General features: G+C 40.5%; 1 protein-coding gene, 1 long non-coding RNA gene and 1 pseudogene across 6 annotated transcripts in view; 1 reads left to right on the top strand and 2 right to left on the bottom strand.

Moving 5' to 3' along the window:
* The window catches only part of LOC309638865, a 722,672-nt gene that overhangs the window by 67,053 nt on the left and 639,317 nt on the right, over positions 1 to 16,302 (top strand). The gene's annotated exons all lie outside the window — the stretch shown is intronic.
* The window catches only part of CDKAL1 (CDKAL1 threonylcarbamoyladenosine tRNA methylthiotransferase), a 640,596-nt gene that overhangs the window by 551,931 nt on the left and 72,363 nt on the right, over positions 1 to 16,302 (bottom strand). The window contains exon 3 of one of the 4 annotated variants that reach the window (XM_082415182.1): positions 16,069 to 16,126. The exons of the other annotated variants lie outside the window; for them this stretch is intronic. Coding sequence (XP_082271308.1) covers positions 16,069 to 16,126 — 58 coding nt within the window. The remainder of the gene's footprint in view (positions 1 to 16,068; positions 16,127 to 16,302) is intronic. 4 annotated transcript variants of the gene reach the window in all.
* On the bottom strand, positions 1,469 to 5,626 carry LOC309638841 (prothymosin alpha pseudogene; annotated as a pseudogene). Its single transcript has one exon. The product of its transcript is annotated as a prothymosin alpha pseudogene (transcript).

Here is a 16,302-nt window from a genome sequence, read left to right as displayed (position 1 = left end):
TTCATTTTGATGAAGACCTTCAACCACTTTCCATTCCCCGGAAACCACTTTCACCAAGGGAACAGATGTCAAATGCCATAGACAGCGCACCATGCAGTCAAACACTTTTTTCTTCACGTTGTGGATAGCATCACTCTCCTGTTTTCCTCCTACCTCTTTGGCTGCTCTACTTTATCCATTCCCATCTGCCCTCCATGAAGTAGAGTTCCTTGGGACTAGATTTTGGTTCCCTTGTCATCTATTCACTGGATGATTCCAACCATACCTCTCATGGTTTTAAATACTACCAGTGCACTGAGAGGTGATACCCAAATTTATTCTCCCAGTTCAGACATCCATCTGAGCTCACTATACAACTCATCTAGTAACATCTCCACTGGAACATACTGAAAAAATACTAAACCGGACACAGACCATTTCCAAAACTGAACTCTCAAATTTTCAGGTTCTAGTTAGGAAAACAGAAACCACTCTAGGCGTAAAGATAAAGAAAAATTAATACAGAAGTGTGGTGACGTGGGCGATGGAAAAGCCAAGACACCAAATGTCTTCACCAAATGGGGAAGGGTGAAGCAACCAGGAGATGAGTAACAGCAGGAAACCATCATCAGCCTAAGGGCTGGAGGGACTGACTGGAAGAGCCCAGAAGCTGTGATCACTGGCAGAGGCAAGAGCAGCAACAGGCGCTGCCGTCGGAAAGCAGCACCGCGACGAACGGAGGAGCTGCCTGATAGGGACTGAAGCCACAGGAATGAAGCTGCCACTTCCTGGAACCGGACCCAGAGCAACAAGAGTGGGAGGAAACCACCCTACTTTCTCCCTACTCCATCCGCCAGGCTTCCGTTAGCGCCTCCTATTGGCCAAAGCTAACCACAAAAGCCAAAAAGCAAGGAGACTGAAATGAAGTTCCATGCAATACAGAGGACAGAGGAAGTCAGGGAATTGAAACTGAGAGCCAGCAGGCAAATGACTAAACCTTCCATCTTCCAGAATTCCCCATCTCCACAAATGGCATCTCAGATCTAAGAGTACATCTAGGTGTACTCAGATGCTGAAACCAGAAACCTGGGAGTCATCATTAATCATTCCTTTCACCTCACCATCTCCTGCAGCAAATCCAACAACTCCCAGAGGATTTTACCTCCAAAGAATGTGAATATGTCTGCTATTTATCTCCACGGCTGCCACCCTTGTACAAGTCTCCTCCCTCCCTACGGCTGCCATTACAGCAATTATGAAAACTATCAATGAACCAAAGGGAAGCAAGAGTTGTTTTGTTTTAACTAGATTATCATGGATAATCTATGCATGTGGTCAATGAAAAGTGGGCGAATAAGATACACACTATTGGCAGCCAACTGCAACTGTATTTTGGTAAGGAGAAAATAATTCATTATTGAGAATTTGCTACAAACCAAAAAATAGACTTGTTTAAAAATATATAATTGTATCTTTTTTTTTTTTAAAGAACAACTCAGTAAAATAAAATTCCAGTTTATTGTTGGACAATAGTGTTTCACACATACGTCAACAGACCAAAAAAAAAACCAGTCACTTCATAGAGAAAAAAAGGGGAAAAAAATTAATCTTTTATCTTTGGCCTTTATAACCATCTCATAAAACTACTTATAGTACAGCTAAGTACATACCCAAAAAAAGTTACTGGCATCCTGGGAATAAGACTGTTTTTGTTGTTGCTTTTGCTTTGTTTTTTTTTTTTAACCAGTTTTTTTTTCTCCTTTGAGATTATAATGAACATGGTCACACAACAAGTAAAGTCTGAAGTAGGACAGAGAACACTCCAAAGGCTGGTCTGGTCATCCAAGATCCTTAAAAATGGCTGACCCCTAACAGTATGTTCAAAAATAAAAATGCAAATTAAAATACAAACAACTCTTCCTTTTGAAAGCACTTTTTTTTTAATTGAAGTATAGCTGATTTACAATGTTGTGTTAGTTTCAAGCGTACAGCAAAGTGACTCAGTTATACAAATATATACATATTGATATATATATAAATCTATTCTTTTTCAGATTCTTTTCCATTATAGGTAATTACAAGATATTGAATATAGTTCCCTGTGCTATAGTAGGCCCTTGTTGGTTATCTATTTTACATATAGTAGTGTGTATATATTAATAGCAAACACCTAATTCATCCCCCCCCCACCCCAGTTTTCCTCTTTGGTAACCATAAGTTTGTCTTCCATGTCACCTTTAAGAAAAGAAGCAGGACCCTGAAAGAGCTGCGTTTTTTTCTTCTCCTGCTGCAAATTCCCGTTGTGGGTTTGGTTGGGTGCTGGGGAGCACGCGTCACCTGCAGGTGACTCTGCCCGCAGTGGGCAGCATGGGGGCCTCTGTCCTCCAAGGTAATCGTGTTTAGATTCTGAGAGAGGAAGTGGGGAGTGAATGGCTCAGGGTGGCCTTCCCCCGCATCCTTTGTTTTTAGTTTAACTTTTTCTTTTTTGCTGTCGAGTCATCCTCATCAGTTTTCTGCTTCTTGGTGTCAACACTGTCATCCTCGTCACCTTCAGCTGCCCATCTGCCCATAGCTGCCTCAGCCTCCTTGTCCTCAGTCCACCCTCTTCCTCCCCACGGCCTCCTTCCCCCTCCTCCACTCCCTCCCCACCTTCTTCTACCTCACTGGCAGCCTCCTGCTCCCCATTTACCTCGTTAGCCATCCCATGAGCAGTATACCTCTTCCATTCTCTACCTCCTCCACAACTTCCTTCTTCTCCTTTAAGTCCTTGGTGATGATCTCAGAGCTGGTGTCCATGGCCGTGTCTGACATGGTGGGGCACACCGGAGATCCAAGGCAGCAGACAAAAAAGAAAGCCCCAGTTCGGGGACTCTGGCGATGAAGCAGCCTGAGTCCATGCCTGCGGAGGAGGCATACAGACCTGTGGCTGCAGTGGACAGGGAGCCCGTCTCGGGGACAATGAAAAGATGGCTTTTCAGAGCAGCCGACTAGTCCAATTGTATCTTTACAGTCATGTATTCCATGGAAAATTTCCTTCCTGATGCAAACATTTTAAAAGTGGTATATTGAAAAGAGTTCTATTTAGCCAAAGAGCAAATCATAACAACCTAGAGAAACCACTCACTAGCAAATTTGCAAAACATCTGGTCTCCATTCAGATTATATACAATGCTCAACTGTTTAGCACAAATCGATAACTTGATTCATCTGCTTGGAATGGTACACTTCCATGACCAATTCTGGAATACAGAAGTATCTCCTTGAAGGGAAGTTTAGTTTATCTGCTGAATATTATTATCGCTAATACCAGAGCTACCTCTAGGATTTTGACCCAGCAAACTTACTGGGTCAAAACAATTACCAGTTTGGTAATCAAAAGAGAAATATCCATAGGATACTGCCAAGGGAGGAAAGATCCAGATCAAAAATTAAGCTATGGACTAGGCATAGGTTCACTGGACTTCAAAGTACAAAGAAGAATGACAAAGATCTATGACTGGAATAATGAAACTGACTGTGAGTGAAGTACTTTAAAGCCACTGTCCATTCGGATTTGTTAATGCCCACGCCACACCAATGTTATATATTTTGACTATGACTCCCGGAGAGAAACAAAGTGAGCCAACTGTATACCTAAGCGGGCATCCAATAACTGCTGTTCAATTGATTGACAGATATTCATAAATAATATCCCCAAATGACAGTATCAAACTTTCTAAAATTACAAATATGTTTTACCAATTTGAGACAAAGAATAAGAGACAAAGAGAAGAAAAACCATTGCCTTAAAGGATAATTTGGGAAAGAAATCGATTAGGAAACAATTAGAAAACCTTGCCCATTTGTCAGAGCAGCTGGGGACTTCCTAAGAGAAGCGAGTATTTGATTATCTGACACCAGTGCACATAAATAGGGGGAATTAGCTTAATAAAACGAGTAAGATCATTTAACTAGAATTTGACTTGTGGAATATATTAATGTTACCACTTTTGAAAATTAATATTGATATCCCCTATCTCCAAATCTACTTTTCAGATTTAAATTTTCTTTCTTTTAGGTGATTCAAACTTATGATTGAGTCATTTTCTACTTAAAATCAAAGGTAAAGTATTCTAGTCTTAATTTTGCTTCAAAACACTAGAGACAATATAAAAATTATTACAATTCAATGATTTAAATAAGGCAAATAATCTGATTAGAAATGGTCAAGAGCTCTGAATAGACATTCCTCCAAAGATATACAAATAAATCATCATCACATGAAAAGATGTTCAACATCAATACCCATCAGGAAAATGCAAAGCAAAACTACCAGGAGTTACCATTTCACATCTACTAGGATGACTATAATAAAAATAAATAAAATAAAATAATAACAAGTGTTGACGAGAACATAGAGAAATTGGAACCATCATGCACTGCTGATCAGAATGTAAAACAGTATGGCTAATTTGACTATTTGTATAGCTAACAGTCTGGCAGGTCCTCAAATTGTTAAGCATAGAGTTAACATATGATCTAGAAATTCCTTTTCTGGATGTATAGCCTAGAGAAATAAAACTATATGTCCACACAAAAAATTGTACATCAATGTCCATAGCAGCATTATCCCTAATAGCCAAAAAGTAGGAAAAACCCAAACATCCATCAGGTGATGAATGGAGAAATAAAGTGTGGTATATCCATAAAACAGAATATTATTAGGCAATAAAAAGAAATGAAGTAGTGATACATGTTATAACACAGATGGACCTTGAAAACCTGATAAGTGAAAGAGGTCAGTCACAAGGGAACACACGTCATATGATTCCACTTAAATGAAATGTCAAAAGAGTCAGAAAGCAGACTGTTGATTACCCAGGTCTGGGAAAGTGAGCAAGGAGGACTGAGGGGTGACAGCTAAAGCAGTTTGTTTGGGGCAATGAAAATGTTTTAAATTGACTGTGGTGATGAATGCACAATGCTGTGAATACACTAAAAACTACTTAATTGTACACTTCAAATGGTGTATGGTAGGAGAATCATTATCTCAATAAAACTGCTTAAAAAACACAACAACAATAACAAAACACTACAGATAAGCTTGAGCCACACCATCACCACTGTTCTCACTTCTGTGCCCTCTGCCTAAATGTCTCTTCCACCCACCTGCCCTAGCAAACTCCTACTCACCTTTCACAACTCAGGTACATGTCATCACCCCAGGAAGCCTTCTCTACCCTCTTCAGAAAGAGTAAGGCACTGCTCCCCGTGTGTGCACAGATGAGCTAGTGGCACATCCTGACAAAGATTCATAAACGTGTCCCCCCTTTAGTATGAGTCCCTCAATTGTCTATTCACCTTTAAATCCCCAGAGCCAAGCTGAGGACTTAGAAGAAAATATGCTCGTATTGTGGATAGAGGGAAAGAAGGGAGGAAGGGAAGGGAGTGAGAGAGGGAAGGAGGGAGTGAGAGAAGCAAAGAGGGGAAGGCAGGGCAGGGAGAGAGAGTAAGAAAGAAAGGGAGGGGGGAGGGGAAATACATGAATGAACAAATGAGCAAAGTAGCAAAGATCAGGGCAGCAGAAAGCCGCGTTAATGAGTACGCATCAAGACCAAACTTCCAGGGCAAACAGACTAGTTCTTGTCAGCAATCAAAAAGTTAACTCTAGAGAAATACTACTTTCAGCAGAAGCTGGGATCAAGCTCTGATAGAGAATCTGATATTTCTTCCAGGGGATCTTCTTGTTCTAACAAGAACAAATAACAGCAGCAACTTTTCACTCTATGGAACGCTGTGTACTGATAATTTTTTTTAATTACACTTACAAAATTATCACAGAAATAATTTTTTCATTTAATACATTATGAAATTTATACATATATAGAAAAAGTAAAATAAAAACCCTATGCATTAAAAATAGATTAGAGGGCTTCCCTGGTGGTGCAGTGGTTAAGAATCCGCCTGCCAATGCAGGGGACATGGGTTCGAGCCCTGGTCTGGGAAGATCCCACATGCCACAGAGCAACTAAGCCCGTGCGCCACAACTACTGAGCCTGTGCTCTAGAGCCCGCGAGCCACAACTACCGAAGCCCGCGCACCGAGAGCCCGTGCTCCGCAACAAGAGAGGCCACCGCAATGAGAAGCCCGTGCGCCACACTACTGAGCCTGTGCTCTAGAGCCCGCGAGCCACAACTACCGAAGCCCGCGCACCGAGAGCCCGTGCTCCGCAACAAGAGAGGCCACCGCAATGAGAAGCCCGCGCACCACACTGAAGAGCAGCCCCCACTGGCCACAACTAGAGAAAGCCCACACGCAGCAACAAAGACACAATGCGGCCAAAAATAAATAAATAAAACAAATAAATTTAAAAAAAATAGATTAGAAGGAAATATACCAAAATATTAACAGTAGCTGTATTTTGATAATGGCACTCATATTCTAAACATCAGGTCTTCCTAGATTCTAGAGGCTTTCAGGCACGAGTCTGGGCCTGACAAGGCAGAGCTTCTTCCCCAAGCCTGATCCCAACCATCTGAAGGTTCGTAAGGTCTCTGGAGACATGTTCTATAGCATCCAAATGGCTCATCTGGAAGGGCTGGCCCCTCAGAGAGTTGACTTTGACCCCAAGGGCCCTCTCTTCATCCAATTATTCAAGAGGGGCCCATGCTGGAACCTGCCAAGCCAAGGTTCTAACACTGGCCTTGAAGAAGGCTATACAGATAGTTCAGAGATTAGGTAATAAGGGACAGAGGTAGGTTGTTAATTATGGGAAAAGGAAGCCTCCAGTGGGAAAGAGGTTTCTGCAAAAACAAAAGAACTCAGTGACTAATTAGATATGGGAAATGACAGAGTGAAGATTTAAGGTTTCTAACCTACAAGGCTAATGCAAAGAGTGACACCAGTAACGTAAGTAGAAGCTGTAGAGAGGAGGTCAGAGGAAAAGAGTGTAACTTCGGCATTAGACACGTTCACTTTAAGATACTATCCAGTGATCTATGTGACCAGAACTGCGCCACAAACAATTGTAAATGCATGACAGAACTCATATAAGGTCAATGACGTTGATGTCACCAAAGATGACAGACAGCAGGAACCACAGTGAGGAGGACTACTGTACACCAGGGGTAAAAATCATCAAGGAGGTGGAAACATGTCACAGAGGCAGAATGGGTGGGCAGGACTTCAAAAGAGGAGTGTTTGCCTGACTGAGTAATGGTGACAGAACAATGGACTTAAAGTGGTAGCACAAAGCAAAAACTATGCTGACCTCTTCTCTGCCTTATGAATCAGAGGGAATTCACCTAGAAATCACAAGTGCAATTAAAATGCTTGACTTAATTTCCTGCAGATTTCCATTTGACTATGCAATAAATTAGAACTAAATAACCACATGTGCATAGCATTTTACCCTTTGCAAAGCATTTTCAAATACTTTATCTCATCTAGTCTCCCCAGCAGCCCCATGAAGTATTTATGATCCCCATCTTATGGATGAGGAAACAGGGACAGAAAGATGTTGTGACTTGCAGAGAGGCGTCCTAAACTGGAAACCAGGAGGCAGGGCCAGGACGACCTGTGTCTCTAACAGGTGAACTGAAGCACTTTGAAATCTGCGCTATCAATTTCCCTTTTGAGGGAAATGGCAATGTTGCCTTCACTCCCATGTATAGGGATTACTTCTTTCGTGGTGCCTACAACAACTAAGCTTTGCACATTTAGTCACAGATTATAGTCATCTACTTTCCTCTAAAGAAAATAAAGTTTAGGGCTTCCCTGGTGGCGCGGTGGTTGAGAATCCTCCTGCCAATGCAGGGTACATGGGTTCAATCCCTGGCCTGTGAAGATTCCACATGCCACGGAGCAACTAGGCCCGTGCGCCACAACTACTGAGCCTGCACTCTAGAGCCCGTAAGCCACAACTACTGAGCCTGAGTGCCACAACTACTGAATCCCGCACGCCTAGAGCCCGTGCTCTACAACGGGAGAGGCCACGGCAGTGAGAAGCCCACACACCGCAGCTAGAGAAAGCCCGCGCACAGCAACGAAGACCCAACACAGCCAAAAATAAAAATTAATTAATTAATTAATTTTTTAAAAAAAAGAAAGAAAATAAAGTTTATATTTAGAATGCTATAAATTATCTATACTCCTCATATAAAGAGCTATGAAGTAGAAAGCAGAGACGAGAAAGCAAACATCGGGGGGCTGGATAAGAATGTAACAACTAAGAGGAGACTGGAGCGCCCCTCACCCTCCCCGCCTTCCATACTGAGTGCGTACAAGGCAATGGGTGGGGTCGAGCAAGGTCAGCAGTCACGCTGGGGGTGGTGGGTGGCATCAGAGGCCATCCAAGGGGAGGGGGTTGTCAGAGCACAAGCAGGAGGAGAAAGGCATCTGTACAGGAGGGTGACTCTGCATGGGGGCTCAGCGGACGAGAAGTGAAGAAGGGAGGGACGGTCACAAAGGACAGTGGCCTGACACCAGGGGGCAGAGCCTGAGCAGAGCAGGAGCGTCCACGAAGGCACGCAGCCCAGCCCAGGGTCTCAGCGCCCAGGAAGAGCAAGAATGGCATCCCTGCAGGGGGCAGCCCAGAGTGGGTGTCAGAGCTGGAGCACAGTGAGGTGGGCATACGCACGTAAGGGCAGCCTGGCCTGAGGTGCCCAAGCCCAGGGGAGGTGACGAGGGCTGTCGCATGGAGCGGGTGGTGGCAGCTGCCCGGTGTCTGCTGTCAGACCATAAACAGGGTGAGAAAAGTATGCACGCAGAAGGATGGCCCTGCGAGGTGTTCGGAGGGTGTGCTCACAGGGCACTGGAATCCGGGAGGGGTGACGAGGCCATCTCTGTAGGGACGCACCAAGGTGCAGAGTACAGGAGCTCGAGAGAGGTGAAAGTTTGAGGAGGAAATTTACATAGCTCAAGGAACCCTCTCACAAAATACATTATCAACAACAGGAAAAAAATAACCTTACAGTACAGACACTTGACAGACATCACCTTAATCAACGGACCAAAGTTAACATCACCAATAATGGGACAAATCCAAGTCAGGTGTCACTTGATAGGATGCACTAAGAGGATCAATTCTGAAGATATTCCTACCAAAGATGCCTGACTTGAACCTACACAGGAGAAACATTAGACAAACACAAATCACGGGAGGATCATTCAAATAACTGGCCTGTACTCCTCAAAAGTGACAATGATAAAAAGGCAAGGAAAGAGAGAGAAACTGGTCCAGATTTAGAAAGTCTTAAGGAGACATGACACCTCAATGCAAAATCCTCTTGCTATAAATGACATTATAGGGATAACCTGTGTGAGGAGTGAAGAACAGATGGTATGGAGGTCTGAGGGCCAATTCCCATTTTTGATGGCAGTGTTGTGGTTTTTGTTGGACAATAACTTTACAGAAAACAGACACTAAAGTATCTGGGGGTGATGAGGCAAAAGTGAACAGCTTACTTTCAAATGGCTTAGAAAAAGAAAAGGAAAGGAAAAGATTTTCTGTAGTGCTCCTGCAACTTTTCTGTAAACATCATTTTTTTTTTTTTGAAACCAAGAGGGAATTAGACGGACAGGCTGCTTGGCAACATAAGAATACAAGGCTGCCACCAAAAAACTGCAAGAGAATGAAAGGCATTAAAAAGCCAGGAATATGACTAACCACATGGAAGTATTTTTTCTCTGACAGGAAAAGGAGCATCAGTTTTATGGGAACAAGGTCAGTGGCAGCACCAATAAAGATATCGGCAAACTGGGTTTTTTGTAAATGTCTATATTAAAGGAATATCTACTTTAAAAGCCAAAGAGAGACAGGTGGAGTCAAGATAGCGAACTAGGAGGATGTGGAATGTGTGTCTCCGCACAACTAGGGCACCTACCAGGCACCGGTGGGGGACCACAGACACCTAGGGGGACGGGAGGAACCCCCAGCAACCAGCTGGCGGGATCTTGGCTCCCAGGCCGGGGGTCAGGTCCCAGCTCCTGTGGGGTGAGCTCCGAGTATAAACCACTGGACTAACAGAGAACCTCAGACCCCAGGGAATACTAAAAAGACTGAGGCCTCCCAGAGGTCCTAATCTCAGCACCAAGACCTGGCTCTATCCAACTGCCTGCAAACTGCAGTACTGGATGCCTCAGGCCAAACAAACAGTAAGACAGGAATACAGCCCCACCCATCAAAAAAAAAAGAAAGGACAAAAAAATATGTTACACACAAAGGAACAAGATAAAAACCTACAAGACCAAATAAATGAAGACGAAATAGGCAACCTACCTGAAAAAGAATTCAGAGTAATGATAGAAAAGATGATCCAAAACCTCGAAAACAGAACAGAGAAAATACAAGAAACATTTAAAAAGAATGTAGAAGAACTAAAGAGCAAACAAACAGTGATGAACAACACAACAACTGAAAATAAAAATACTCTGCAAGGAATCAATAGCAGAATAACTGAGGCAGAAGAACGGATAAGTGACCTGGAAGATAAAATGGTGAATATAACTGCCAGGGAGCAGAATAAAAAGAATGAATTGAGGACAGTCCCAGAGACCTCTGGGACAACATTAAACACACCAACATTTGAATTATAGGGGTCTCAGAAGAAGAGAAAAAGAAAGGGTCTGAGAAAATGTTTGAAAGGATTATAGTCAAAAACTTCCCTAACATGGGAAAGGAAATAGTCAACCAAGTCCAGAGAGCACAGAGTCCCATACAGGATACACCCAAAGAGAAACAGGCCAAGACACGTGTTAATCAAACTATCAAAAATTAAATACAAAGAAAAACTATTAAAAGCAACAAGGGAAAAGCAACAAATAACATACAAGGGAATCCCCATAAGGTTAACAGCTGATCTTTCAGCAGGAACTCTGCAAGCCAGAAGGGAGTGGAAGGACATAATTAAAGTGATGAAAGGGAAAAACCTACAACCAAGATTACTCTACCCAGCAAGGATCTCATTCAGATTCGAGGGAGAAATTAAAACCTTTACAGACAAGCAAAAGTTAAGAGAATTCAGCACCACCAAACCAGCTTTACAACAAATGCTAAAGGAACTTCTCTAGGCAGGAAATACAAGAGAAGGAAAAGACCTACAAAAACAAACCCAAAATAATTAAGAAAATGGTAATAGGAACATACATATTGATAATTACCTTAAACGTAAATGGATTAAATGCTCCCACCAAAAGACACAGACTGGTTGAACGGATACAAAAACAACACCGTACATATGCTATCTACAAGAGACCCACTTCAGACCTAGGGACACATACAGACTGAAAGTGAGGGGATGGAAAAAGATATTCCATGCAAATGGAAATCAAAAGAAAGCTGGAGTAGTTACACTCATATCAGATAAAATAGACTTTAAAATAAAGAATGTTACAAGAGACAAGGAAGGGCACTACACAATGATCAAGGGATCAATCCAAGAAGAAGATATAACAATTAAAAATACATATGCATCCAACACAGGAGCACCTCAATACATAAGGCAACTGCTAACAGCTATAAAATAGGATATCGACAGTAACACAATAATAGTGCGGGACTTTAACACCTCACTTACACCAATGGACAGATCATCCAAAATGAAAATAAATAAGGAAACAGAAGCTTTAAATGACACAATAGACCAAATAGATTTAATTGATATTTATAGGACATTCCATCCAAAAACAGCAGATTACACTTTATTCTCAAGTGCGCATGGAACATTCTTCAGGATAGATCACATCCTGGGTCACAAATCAAGCCTCAGTAAATTTAAGAAAACTGACATCATATCAAGCATCTTTTCTGACCAAAATGCTATGAGATTACAAATGAATTACAGGGAAAAAAACGTAAAAAATACAAACACATGGAGGTTAAACAATACGTTACTAAATAACCAAGAGATCACTGAAGAAATCAAAGAGGAAATCAAAAAATACCTAGAGACAAATGACAATGAAAACACGATGATCCAAAACCTATGGGACACAGCAAAAGCAGTTCTAAAGGAGAAGTTTATAGCTATACAAGCCTACCTCAAGAAACAAGAAAAATCTCAAGTAAACAATCTAACCTTACACCTAAAGGAACTAGAGAAAGGAGAACAAACAAAACCCAAAGTTAGCAGAAGGAAAGAAATCATAAAGATCAGAGCAGAAATAAATGAAATAGAAACAAAGAAAACAATAGCAAAGATCAATAAAACTAAAAGCTGGTTCTTTGAGAAGATAAACAAAATTGATAAACCATTAGCCAGACTCATCAAGAAAAAGAGGAAGAGGACTGAAATCAATAAAATTAGAAATGAAAAAGGAGAAGTTACAACAGACACCGCAGAAACACAAAGCATCCTAAGAGACTACTACAAGCGACTCTATGCCAATAAAATGGACAACCTGGAAGAAATGGACAAATTCTTAGAAAGGTATAACCTTCTAAGACTGAACCAGGAAGAAACAGAAAATATGAACAGACCAATCAAAAGTAATGAAATTGAGACTGTGATTAAAAATCTTCCAACAAACAGAAGTCCAGAACCAGATGGCTTCACAGGTGAATTCTATCAAACATTTAGAGAAGAGCTAACACCCATCCTTCTCAAACTCTTTCCAAAAAGTTGCAGAGGAAGGAACACTCTCAAACTCATTCTATGAGGCCACCATCACCCTGATACCAAAACCAGACAAAGATACTACAAAAAAAGAAAATTACACACCAACATCACTGATGAATATAGATGCAAAGATCCTCGACAAAATACTAGCAAACAGAATCCAACAACACATTAAAAGGATCATACACCACGATCAAGTGGGATTTATCCCAGGGATGCAAGGATGCTTCAATATACGCAAATCAATCAATGTGATACACCATATTAACAAACTGAAGAATAAAAACCATATGATCATCTCAATAGATGCAGAAAAAGCTTCTGACAAAATTCAACACCCATTTATGATAAAAACTCTCCAGAAAGTGGGCACAGAGGGAACCTACCTCAACATAATAAAGGCCATATATGACAAACCCACAGCAAACATCATTCTCAATGGTGAAAAACTGAAAGCATTTCCTCTAAGATCAGGAACAAGACAAGGATGTCCACTCTCACCACTATTATTCAACATAGTCTTGGAAGTCCTAGCAACGGCAATCAGAGAAGAAAAAGAAATAAACGGAATCCAAATTGGAAAAGAAGAAGTAAAGCTGTCACTGTTTGCAGATGACATGATACTATACATAGAGAATCCTAAAGATGCTACCAGAAAACTAAGAGAGCTAAGCAATGAATTTGGTAAAGTAGCAGGATACAAAATTAATGCACAGAAATCTCTTGCATTCCTATACACTAATGATGAAAAATCTGAAAGAGAAATTAAGGAAACACTCCCATTTACCACTGCAACAAAAAGAATAAAATACCTAGGAATAAACCTACCTAAGGAGACAAAAGACGTGTATGCAGAAAACAATAAGACACTGATGAAAGAATTTAAAGATGATCCAAACAGATGGAGAGATATACCATGTTCTTGGATTGGAAGAATCAGCACTGTGAAAATGACTCTACTACCCAAAGCAATCTACAGATTCAATGCAATGCCTATCAAACTACTAATGGCACTTTTCTCAGAACAAGAACAAAAAATTTCACAATTTGTATGGAAACACATAAGTCCTGGCATAGCCAAAGCAATTTTGAGAAAGAGAAAACGGAGCTGGAGGAATCAGGCTCCCTGACTTCAGACTATACTACAAAGCTACAGTAATCAAGACTGTATGGTACTGGCATAAAAACAGAAATATAGATCAATGGAACAGGATAGAAAGCCCAGAGATAAACCCACGCACATATGGTCACCTTATCTTTGATAAAGGAGGCAAGAATATACAATGAAGAAAAGACAGCCTCTTCAGTAAGTGGTGCTGGGAAAACTGGACAGCTACATGTAAAAGAATGAAATTAGAACACTCCCTAACACCATATACAAAAATAAACTCAAAATGGATTAGAGACCTAAATGTAAGGCCAAACACTATAAAACTCTTAGAGGAAAGCATAAGCAGAAAACTCTATGACATAAATCACAGCAAGATCCTTTTTGACCCACCTCCTAGTGAAATGGAAGTAAAAACAAAAATAAACAAATGAGACCTAATGAAACTTAAAAGCTTTTGCACAGCAAAGGAAACCATAAACAAGACCAAAAGACAACCCTCAGAATGGGAGAAAATATTTGCAAATGAAGCAACTGACAAAGGATTAATCTCCAAAATCTACAAGCAGCTCATGCAACTCCATATCAAAAAAAACAAACAACCCAATCTAAAAATGGGCACAAGACCTAAACAGACATTTCTCCAAAGAAGATATACAGATTGCCAACAAACACATGAAAGGATGCTCAACATCACTAATCATTAGAGAAATGCAAATCAAAACTATAATGAGGTATCACCTCACACTGGTCAGAATGGCCATCATCAAAAAATCTACAAACAACAAATGCTGGAGAGGGTGTGGAGAAAAGGGAACCCTCTTGCACTGTTGGTGGGAATGTAAATTGATACAGCCACTATGGAGAACAGTATGGAGGTTTCTTAAAAAACTAAAAAAAAGAACTACCAAACGACCCAGCAATCCCACTACTGGGCATATACTCTGAGAAAACCATACTTCAAAAAGAGTCATGTACCACAATGTTCACTGCAGCTCTATTTACAATAGCCAGGACATGGAAGCCACCTAAGTGTCCATCGACAGATGAATGGATAAAGAAGATGTGGCACATACATACAATGGAATATTACTCAGCCATAAAAAGAAATGAAATTGAGTTATTTGTAGTGAAATGGATGGACCTAGAGTCTGTCATACAGAGTGAAGTAAGTCAGAAAGAGAAAAACAAATACCATATGCTAACACACATAAATGGAATCTAAAAAAAAAAAATGGTTCTGAAGAACCTAGGGGCAGGACAGGAATAAAGACGCAGACGTAGAGAATGGACTTGAGGACATGGGGAGGGGGAGGGGGAAGGGTAAGCTGGGATGAAGTGAGAGAGTGGCACTGACATATATATACTACCAAATGTAAAATAGATAGCTAGTGGGAAGCAGCCGCACAGCACAGGGAGATCAACTCGGCACTTTGTGACCACCAAGAGGGGTGGGATAGGGAGGGTGGGAGGGAGACGCAAGAGGGAGGGGATATGGGGATATATGTATACGTATAGCTGATTCACTTCGTTATACAGCAGAAACTAACACAACATTGTAAAGCAATTATACTCCAATTAAGATGTTAAAATAAATAAATAAAAGCCAAAAAGAAAAAAAATTCACATGTAATTATTCATAAATCTTTCCTTAAATATGGAGAAATAAGTGAAATTGATTCAGAGCCAGGTAAAAATGTCTTTGGTGCCTTAAGCACTATATGTGTTAGGTAAAAGACTTTATCATTCTGCTCTTCATGCACTAACATATTTCCAACTAAAAAAGAGTAATTTAGTCCTCCTTATAGTATTTTTAAGTATCTATAATTCATCCAACACTCATTCGTGATAAAAACACTCAGAAAACTAGGAACAGAAAGTATTTTCATCAATCACATAAAGAATATCTACCAAAACTTCTATAGCTAATATCACTTAAAGGTGAAAGATCAAAAACCAGGCAAGGATGTCCCATCTCACCTCTCAAATCCAACACAGTATTAGAGGGTCTAGACAGCACAATGAAGCAAGAAAAAGAAGTAAAATACAAACAAATCGTAAAGAAAGCTGTCTCTTTTTGCAGATAACACAATTACCTATGTAGAAAATCCCAAGAAATTTACAAAAGAAACTCCGAGAACTAATAATTGAGTTCTGCAAGATCACAGAATATAAAATCAACAAACAAAACTCAATTGCATTTGTATATACTAGCAACTAACAAGTGAAAAAAATCGACAAAAGGAATACCACTTATACAAGTGATCCACGAAAATGAAATACTTTGGTGTAAATCTAAAAAAATATGTATGAGATATGTATGCTGAAAATTATAAAATTTTGTTGAAATAAATTAAAGTAGACCGAATCCCTGGAGAGACTTACCATGTTCATGGATTAAAAGACTCAGCGTAGTAAAGATGTCAATTCTCCCCAAATTGATCTGTAAGTTTAACGCAAGTCCTATCAAAATCCCAGCAAGGTTTCTGGTAGACACAGACAAACTTAATCCAAAATGTATATGGAAAAGGAAAGTCCCTAAAATAGCCAAAACAATTTTGCAAAGGAAGAAGAAAGTAGGAGGAATCAGTCTACCCGATTTTAAGACTTCTTGTATAG

Source organism: Balaenoptera physalus, assembly GCF_965194825.1.
Source record: "Balaenoptera physalus genome assembly, chromosome: 11".
In the NCBI taxonomy this organism is placed as follows: Eukaryota; Metazoa; Chordata; class Mammalia; order Artiodactyla; family Balaenopteridae; genus Balaenoptera; species Balaenoptera physalus.
The sequence above is the reverse complement of the archived record's forward strand: the minus strand, read 5'-3'. Positions and strand labels throughout refer to the sequence as shown.